At 50.0% G+C, this 9,558-nt stretch overlaps 1 protein-coding gene across 5 annotated transcripts in view; it reads right to left on the reverse strand.

Annotated features, from left to right (window-relative positions):
- Positions 1-9,165, reverse strand: part of LOC125152479 (zinc finger protein 470) — a 46,920-nt gene extending 37,755 nt beyond the window's left edge. Inside the window, exons 1-4 of one of the 5 annotated variants that reach the window (XM_047834438.1) lie at positions 8,915-8,955; positions 8,316-8,407; positions 8,182-8,235; positions 7,850-7,980 (exon numbers count right to left, since the gene is read on the reverse strand). In XM_047834438.1, the coding sequence (XP_047690394.1) occupies positions 7,850-7,954 (105 nt within the window). In that variant the 5' untranslated portion in view covers positions 7,955-7,980; positions 8,182-8,235; positions 8,316-8,407; positions 8,915-8,955. Of the gene's footprint in view, positions 1-6,513; positions 7,115-7,849; positions 8,236-8,315; positions 8,408-8,914 lie in introns of those variants that run through there. The other 4 variants (XM_047834439.1, XM_047834441.1, XM_047834437.1 and 1 more) reach the window with 4 other exon arrangements.
- Positions 9,166-9,558: the final 393 nt, after the last annotated feature.

Consider the following 9,558-nt stretch of genomic DNA (forward strand, 5'->3'; position numbering starts at 1 on the left):
ACAGACTAAGACAGGGGTCTAAGGATTACCTTCTCCTCATCTGGGGTAAGAGACTATACAGATAAGGAAAAACATGCAGAGAAAAGAGAAAAACATGGAGGCAATTTTGTGCAGGTGCACACACAAGAAAAACGTGATGTCAATTCAGATCAATGAATATGGAGGCTCAACTGTCCCCATGTACAACGGGTGTCAGAGTATTTTTTGACACGAGGGCACGCGAGGGACCTGGATCAGCACAAGAATGGGGGGAAATAAATCTGAAGATGAACCTCAAAAGGCACAGAGGACTAAACCCCAAACTAGGTTCTAAGGATTTCTATTTCACTTTCAGTGCTCATTAGATGTGGAGCATTGGTGGTAAAAACAAAAAGTAAATAAATCCACTAACAAAATCCTCTTTTCCGTTTTCTGAAATAAGGAGGAGTGTTTAGTAAGAATGACAAGTACTACAAATGCCTTTAAGAATCAAGGTGTAGGGGCGCCTGGGTGGCACAGTCGGTTAAGCGTCCGACTTCAGCCAGGTCACGATCTCGCGGTCCGTGAGTTCGAGCCCCGCGTCGGGCTCTGGGCTGATGGCTCAGAGCCTAGAGCCTGTTTCCGATTCTGTGTCTCCCTCTCTCTCTGCCCCTCCCCCGTTCATGCTCTGTCTCTCTCTGTCCCAAAAATAAATAAACGTTGAAAAAAAAAATTAAAAAAAAAAAAAAAAAGAATCAAGGTGTCACTGGGGCACCTGGGTGGCTCAGTCGGTTATGTGCCCAATTGTTAGTTTTGGCTAAAGTCATGATCTCACAGTTTCATGGGTTCAAGCCCCACGTCGGGTTCTGCACTGACAGTGCAGAGCCTGCTTGGGATTCTCTCTCTCCCTCTCAATCTCTGTCTCTCTCAAAATAATTAAAAGGAGAATCAAGGCGCCACCTTCGAGAAGCTGGGAAGTGTCGAGGACGAGGACATACCAAGGAGGTACATGAACACATTTGTTGCTCATCTCATCCAGAGATGGTGGATTTTTATGTAGCAGATTTTTATGATTTCAGCACAGAATTTGGACACATTCCAAGGTATTTTAAACATTAATTTAATTCAAACTGTGACCCCGGCAATCTGTGGCTTTGGCTTCCCACTAGCGGCTGTCCTCTAAGTTTAGAGGGCCAGGAGCCCTGGCATTTTAAAAGTCTATACTCAAGCCAGTAAGTGAGCAAGTCCGACCACCCACAAAGCCTGAACCCAGACCGCAGCACACCCCAGCTCCCCAGCTGTATGACAGAAAAATCAACAAAACCCCACATTGTGATGTGGACTAAATAAGGGAGCACAGGCCCAGTGCGGAAGGGCCACATGTACGTGAACGTTAGCCATGATGCTGCCAACCGGAGGGTGAGCCTTCTCGCTTACAGCTTCACGTAATTCTACTGGAAACAAAGTTCCTTGGAGGTGTGGTGTCTGTTGAATAATTTCTATCGTGCCCTCTTTGACCCGCACCATTTCTGAAGGTATTCTTAACTGAACTGTGTCAAGACAAGTCAAACGGGTTCTGTATTGTAACCTGCGTGAAGACAGTAACCTTGACGCATAAATCTCCTAAGTGGGAGGCTGACAGGGCCCCCACCACAGAAGACACCCGGGAATACTTGCAGCAAACAGCCCAGAGCTGCTTGGTGTGCTCTAAGCAAGCGACACGCTCATACACCCACCTGAGCGCTAGTCTAAAACGAATGCTGGCCAGCTCTCAACAACAACTTTGCGACAATAATTTTGCAAGTTGGAGCATCTGACTTGAAAGCGGAGGAACTGATTTGCTGGCTGAATAAGTAATAAGAGCGCTAATTCGGAGCACCCGGGTGGCTCAGTCAGTTAAGCAGTTGAGCGTCCAAGTCTTTTTTTTTTTAATTTTTTTTTTCAACGTTTATTTATTTTTGGGACAGAGAGAGACAGAGCATGAACGGGGGAGGGGCAGAGAGAGAGGGAGACACAGAATCGGAAACAGGCTCCAGGCTCCGAGCCATCAGCCCAGAGCCCGACGTGGGGCTCGAACTCCCAGACCGCGAGATCGTGACCTGGCTGAAGTCGGACGCTTAACCGACTGCGCCACCCAGGCGCCCCGAGCGTCCAAGTCTCGATTTCAGCTCAGGTCATGATCTCACGGTTTCATGAGTTGGAGCCCTATATCAGGCAACGTGCTGACAGCATGGAGCCTGCTTGGGATTCTCTCTCTCTCCCTCTCTCTCTGCTCCTCCCCAGCTTCCATGAGCACTGCCTCTCAGAATAAAGTTTAAAAAAAAAAACAAGAGTGCTAATTTTGCTGAGCTCTCTTTCCCTGGGTTGTTCATATCCATGTGCGCCAGCATGTAAATGCCTTCAAATTCTGAAAACTGTGCAAGGCTCGGTGGAATCTTCGAGTATACTGAAACTCAAGCATTTCGAGGCAGGTGCGAAGCGAAATAAGCCAGACACAGAAGAACAAGCATTGCACGATCTCAGTTATATGTGAAGCTAAAACAGTCAAACTTACAGAAGCAGAGAGTAGAATGCCGGTGGCCAGGGGCCAGGGGAGGAGGAAATGCAGAGGTGGTGGTCAGGCGAACAAAGTCTCGCTTACACAGGATGAATGCGTTTTGGAGACGTAATGCATAGCATCACGCCCGTAGCTAACAATACTATGTTGCGTCCTTAAAATTTGCTAAGAGGGCAGATGTTAGGTTGAGTGTTCCCGCCACCAAAAATAATAATGATGACGATGATGAGGGCAGGAGGAAACTTTGGAAGGTGATGAATAAGCTTATGGCCTTGATGGCGGGCACGGTCTCACCAGGACACACTTTCCCTCAAACTCATCAAGTTGTACACATTAAAAATGTGCAGCTTCCTACATGCCAATCATACCTCAACAAAGTGGCTTAAACACACACAAAAAACCCTTTCCATACAAATATTTTAAACTGTGTTCAAAGATACAGGTGCTCGGACATATGCTACTGCTCTGCTTTTCTTCTGACCTGATTCTAGAAGCCGGGTTCTCACGGATTCCAGCCTTACAGTTCTAACTACACGCTCCCTCCTTGCGGTTCTTTATTTTCCGGACATTCAAATATTTCAAAAATCTTTCAGATATCTTTTATTAAATGAAACGAATTACATAGAATAGAGTATATGAATGATACACAAATTACAACACCTTTTAAAAATCTATAGTATCTTTACAGCATCTTTACAATAACTTCGTAAGTCTGTTGGTACAAGAGAAAATGGTGCCCATTTTTCTAGCCTTTGTTACTACTTGGTCATCGGTAACAAAACCGGAATTGGGAGCTCCTACAAAGAAGAGTGTAAGTTCCAGTATTTTCTCATATTTGCCAACTGGGTTTTTTGGGGTTTGATTTTTCTTAGTAAGAAATGTCCCCTTATCCACCTCTCTACTCCTATGTTCCAGAGAGACCTAACATTATCAGTATAACCTTCCAAGTAAGACATTTTCTCAGTTTATACAGACTGCCCTTTATGTACAGAATCAATGGCTTCAGTTAGTGCTGTGGTCTGAATGTTTGTGTCCCCCCAGAATCCATACACTGGAATCCTAACACCCAGTGTGATGGCATCTGGAGGTGGGGCCTTTTGGGGGTGCTTTGGTCATGAGGGTGAACCCTCTCAAATGGGCTGCGTGTCCTTATAAAAGAGACCTAGAGGGCTCCAGAGCCCCCCATGTGAGGACACAGAGAGAAGGCGCCAGCAACAGAACAGGAAGCGGGTCCACATCGGGCACCACCTACAATCTGCCAACAGCGTCATCTTGGCTCTTCCCAGCCTCCAGAACGTGAGAAATGAATGTGTGCTGTATAGAAGCCTCCCGCTCTGTGGTGATCTGTGAGCACAGCCCAGAGTAAGAGAGCTAACAAAGGTCTTTTACTGTACACAGCAACAATTATCGCTCACAACACTTGTAACAGTCCAGACACAACTCTGAACTTACTCAACCCCACAACCCTGAGGGTTGGTACTATCACCATTCCCCTTTTACAGATGAGGAACAGAGAGCTCTAACTTGCCCAAGATCGTGGAGTCAACTGCAGAGCCAAGATCTGGAACCCAGCAGTCTGGCTCCATAGTCCACACCCTTAACCTTGACATCAGGGATCAGCAAAGGCTTTCTGTAAAGGGCCAGAGAGCAAACGTCTTAGGCCAGACAGCTTCTGTCACGACTCAACTCTGCTCTTGCAGCGTGAAAGGTGCCACAGACGATACCTAAACCACAGTGCTATGTGCAAGGAGGTTTCGTTTATGGGCACCAGAACGTAAACTTCTATAATTTCCACGTGTTATGACATACTGTTTGTCATTTTTTTTCAATCACTGCAAACGGAAAGACCATTTGTAGCTCACAAGCTATACAAAAAGAGGTGACGGGCCGGATTAGGCCGGTTTGCCAACTCCCGTCCAATGGTTACATTAACGCACATCATCTAAGGCGCTGGTGTGTACGTTTCTAAACCACCATGACACGAGGGTGCTGAGAGCTAACACTTCCTGAGATCTTGCCAAGTGCCAGGCACCTTTACTCTGTTCCAGGCACGGTATCTATACTAACTTAGTTAACCCTTACAAGAACCATACTAGGCTGGCGCCATGATCGTTCCCTTTTCTTACAGACGAAGAAAACGTGGTCGATTAAGGGGCCTTAAGGTCACACAGCGATCCAGTGTTAGAGCTAGCTTCCGAACCCAGGCAGCCTGGCTCCACGGTCCACATCACACTATCACGCCTCTAGTAAAAGGTTCCACGGTGACACCAGCCATAACGCTGATGACAGTGAAACAGGATCCACAAGGCAACTCGGCTCTCAGATAAAACAAATTTTCTTCAACTCGTGTCCGGGTCAACCCACTTCATTCAAGGGGACACAGCACTCTCTCAAGTGTGGGGGTCATGTTCTTACTCCCGTTGTTAGCGTGCAGACTTCCAAAAGGGTTTTGACATGTCACACCACACCATAGAGAAAACACCAAGATACACCTGATACAAGAATCAGATCCGGTGGTCTGACTCTTAATACGGGACAGGGATTAAAACAAACAGAAAAAAGCGATGCTATCCTTACACAAAAATACTTTGTATTAATATGCTATAGGAAAAAATGAACATAAATATTCTATAAGAAAAAATGCATTAAAGAGGGGTTTTTTTTTGTACAATTCAATTAATTTTTAAGGTACATGAATGAAAAACTGGTCGTTTTGGGGGGGAGTGGTGAAGTCTACTCCCCCCCCCCATACCATAACAGAAATTCTACTTTTTTAGGCTCTGTTGCTGTTCCATCCAAATACAGCTGCTGAAGCATTCCAATTTCGTGTAAGTGTAACAAACTTTAATCCACAAAGTAAGAAAAAGTTTTAGGAATGTATTCATAGGAAATACTCAGGGATGAAGCGCATTCTCAGGTATAAAAGTTATTATCATGCTACATTAAACAGCAAAACATCAGCTACAAGAGAAATTTAAGACTTATTCACACACTCCCCCACCAAATATTTTCTGAATCCAGCACTGGGGTGAAACTGCCCACAATCGCTGCCTGTGTCATATGTACTCAGAGCAGAAAACCAGATATATTAAGTAAATATATAGTGCGTTCAAATGTGCTAAGAATTAAAAAAAATAAAAAGAGTAAAGCCGGGGGGGGGGCGGGGGGCGCCTGGGTGGCTCAGTCAGTTAAGCGTCCGACTTCGGCTCAGGTCATGATCTCACGGTTCGTGAGTTTGAGCCCCACGTCGGGCTCTGTGCTGACAGCTCAGAGCCTGGAGCCTGCTTCAGATTCTGTGTCTCCCTCTCTGCCCCTCCCCTGACCGCTCTCTCTCAAAAATAAATACTTTAAAAAAAAAAACAAAAAAGAGTCAGAGGTCCAAAAGTCCAGAGGCAAAGTCATGCAGGGCCCCATCAGTACATTAAGGATCTGGCCTTCATTCAGGGAAGCCACCGGAGGGTTCTGAGCACGGAGTGACACAGCAGTTGGGACACACACACACACACTCCCTGGTTGCTACACTGGGATATGACTGCAGGAACACACGTGGGAGATGTCACAGAAGCGGAGTCAAGGGGCCAACAGTAAAATAACCACTGAGGCTGTGATGGGGGCAGTGGGCATAAAGATAACCATCAGATTCTGAATACAATGTGAAAACCTCAGGTTCGAATACAATGTGAATGTGAAAACTGCACTGACAGGGTTTGCCACAAGCCAAACATGGGAGGCAGAGAGAGGAGATAAGAATCACCACTGAGTAACTGGGAGCATGAAACTGCCACTGGTCTGAGACAGAGACAACGGTGGGAGCAGCCAGTTTGGGGGAAATCTCAGAATTCGGGTCTGAATGTCTTGGGTCTGAGTTTTCCGCTGGACATTCAAGAGGAGGAGTCAGGTTGGATACACAGGCCTGGAGCTCAGAGGAGAGGCTGGAGCTGGAAAGGCAAATATGGGAGAAGCCTGCCTGTGGCTGGTTTTTACAGATGAGAACTGACCTCCTCAGTAGAAGGTGTGCAGGTGGACTAGGAGAGCCAAGAACACAGTCCCAAGGCATGCCGACAGGTGTAGGTCAGGGAGATGGGGAGGAACCGGCAGTGAGAACAGAGCGGTCAGGGAGGTGGGAGGAAAGCCAGATGTTGTGCCCTACAAGCCAAGGGAAAAACGGGTCCCACCAGAGAGCAAGGGATGAGCTATTTCACGGGTTGGCAGCCAACTGCTTTTGTAAATAAAGTTTTATTGGAACGCAACCCGGCCCATTAATTTATATCTCATCTGTGGCTGCCTCAGCTCTAGAAGGAGTGGAGCTCTAGAAGGCAGAGAGGAACAGCTACAGCAGTTACCATAAACCTAAAATATTTACTACCTAGCCTTTTACACTGAAAGTTTGCCAATCGCTAAGCTACTTCAAAAGCCAATGATAATCGAAAAAGACTGAGGACGGGGGCACCTGGGTGTCAGTCGGTTGAGCGTCTGACTCTTGATTTTGGTTCAGGTCATGATCTCACAGTTCATGGGATCAAGCCCTGCTACGGTGCAGAGCCTACTAGGAATTCTCTCTCCCATTCTCTCTGCCCCTCCCCTGCTCACACTCTGTCTCTCTCTAAAAAACAAACATTAGGTTGGGGCGCCTGGGTGGCTCAGTCGGTTGAGCGTCCGACTTCGGCTCAGGTCACGATCTTGCGGTCCGTGAGTTCGAGCCCCGCGTCGGGCTCTGGGCTGATGGCTCAGAGCCTGAAGCCTGCTTCTGATTCTGTGTCTCCCTCTCTCTCTGCCCCTCCCCCATTCATGCTCTGTCTCTCTCTGTCCCAAAAATAAATAAACGCTAAAAAAAAAATTAAAAACAAACAAACATAGGGAAGGGTGGGTGATGGGTATTGAGGAGGGCACCTTTTGGGATGAGCACTGGGTGTTCTATGGAAACCAATTTGACAATAAATTTCATATATTGAAAAAAATAAAAATAAAAATAAAAAACAAACATTAAAAAAAATTTTTTTTTAAAGACGGTAACTGGGCACTGCATTTGGTAATATGGAGATCACTGGTAACTTGCTTAGAAGCAGCTTGGGCGGGACAATTGGAACCCAGTGCATGTATGTATGAGCTGGCTCTCCTATTTGTGAGACACAGATGACAGACACAAACAAAACTATCTGTTAGCACTTTAAGAAGCCACACAATCAAGTGAGAAAAAGACAGCCTTCCATACTGCACCCGTGCTGCCCTTCCCTCTCCCTTCAAACTCTGGCTCAAAAACATCACCTCCCTTCCCAACCCCCCACCCTCCCCTTGGGCAGGTAGGAGCCAAGAGCTCCTCCAGGCGGCTCTCACCTGCACTCGGCTCTCACCTCTCACCTGCACTTGAGGACCTTGTTTGCTTCCAGGACTTTCCACAGGTTGTAAGCTCTTGGAGAGCAGGGACTGGGGCTTAGCCATCTGTTTCTCCAGGGACTGGCACAGAGCTGATACCAAACAAACCAGGTTCGGCACAAGCTACTGTCGTGCTTGCCCCAAGGAGCACCTCTGGGCTCCATCAGGGTCCCTCGGAGAGAAGCGGCCCAGCGAGGGGCTGAGTCACTTCACCAGTGAAGAATGAACACTAAATGGGATGCAGAGAAAGCAGGGAGGGAGGCCCTGGGCCACCCCTGCAGCCCACCACTCACCAGAATGTGAGGAAATGGGAACCAGCTCCCAGGACAGGCATCTTAAACTGAAAACTTGTAAAAGAAAATAAACGTTATTAAGTCCTGAAAAGCAGGACTACATTTCCGAGAGGAGGGAGGAAATGCCAACTCACCCGTGACAAGGCTTTCAGTTCAGGTCCTGTCCCCGCGGCCTCCTGCTTCTGCCTCCTGTCCTGGAGAAGAGCAGGGCCTCTGGAAGGCAGAGCTGGGGGAACAGAAGGGGGTAGCCAGAGGCCGAGTCTACACCGCGCCCCTGACCACCGGCGTGGAATCGGTCCCTTCCTGCTGAGTCTTAAACCACAGCCATCAATCAATCGGAAAGGGCTTCAACAAGTGCAGAATCGAACGCTCGGGCACGAACAGGACAGCACTAATTTGGAAGGGGGTGATCTGCCTACTACTACTACTCTCCCCGGGGGCTGCCACGGAGCGGAGAGGGGTTCCCCTCTCTGGGAGCATGAACTGCGGAAGTGTCCGGCTAGGCTGACCCGGGGCAAGTCAAGGTCCTTCCCTGCACCGCTGCTTGATGCTCGGACTCAGGGTAAACTTCCAACCCGGTGGGTTCCTCCGACCTACCAGCCTAGAGCCTAGGGACAACCACTCACCCGCATTCGGGCCCCAGAAGCCCCTGGCCCCACGACCTCGCCCTCCCCGCCCTCTGAGGGGGATCGCTAGTCCCCGTCCATCAGGCCCGACCACCTGTCACCCTCACCTCGGTTCTCAGGCCCCGTCGTCACCGCTCCTCGCTGGCCCTTGGACGGGAGCCCATTCCTCCCGCGCGGCCTTCCCCGGGCGGGACGGACGAAGGCAGTCGGGGTCCCCGCAGTCCGGCCCCGGCCCGCCCCGGGCTTTGTGCTGGGGGCGCCGCGCCGCGGCGGGGACTCCTGCCCGCGGGACCCCGCGCTCCTACCCGTGCCCGCCTCCCCCTGCATGTCTGCACGGCGCGCGCGCTCGCTCCCCCTCCCGCCCCGGGCACGCCCGGCGTCCAGCCGGCCCCGCCCCGCCCCGCGCCCACCCCGGCCGCCGAGACCCCGACACCGCCGGGCCGCACCAACCCGGGCCGCGGGCCGCTGCCGGAAGTGGGCGTATGCGACCACCGCAAAGCGTCCTGGGAAGTGTAGTCCCGGCCAGCGCCGCGGCGGGACTGAGCGGAGCGCAGGCTGCAAGGCTCGAGCCCTCCCTGGGCCTACACAGCGTCCGTCATCCCTTCTCCGGGCCGGCCGCTTCCGGCTTTTCCGGATTGCGGCCCCCCGGTGGTTATGGATGCCCGACCCGGGCCTGGCCGGAAGTGCAGGCCTCCCGGGGTACTGACAGCGCCCGACGGGCTTCTGGGAGATAGCGCCGGGTTCGGAGCGC

The sequence above is a fragment of the Prionailurus viverrinus genome, chromosome E2 (genome assembly GCF_022837055.1).
Source record: "Prionailurus viverrinus isolate Anna chromosome E2, UM_Priviv_1.0, whole genome shotgun sequence".
NCBI classification, from domain to species: domain Eukaryota; kingdom Metazoa; phylum Chordata; class Mammalia; order Carnivora; family Felidae; genus Prionailurus; species Prionailurus viverrinus.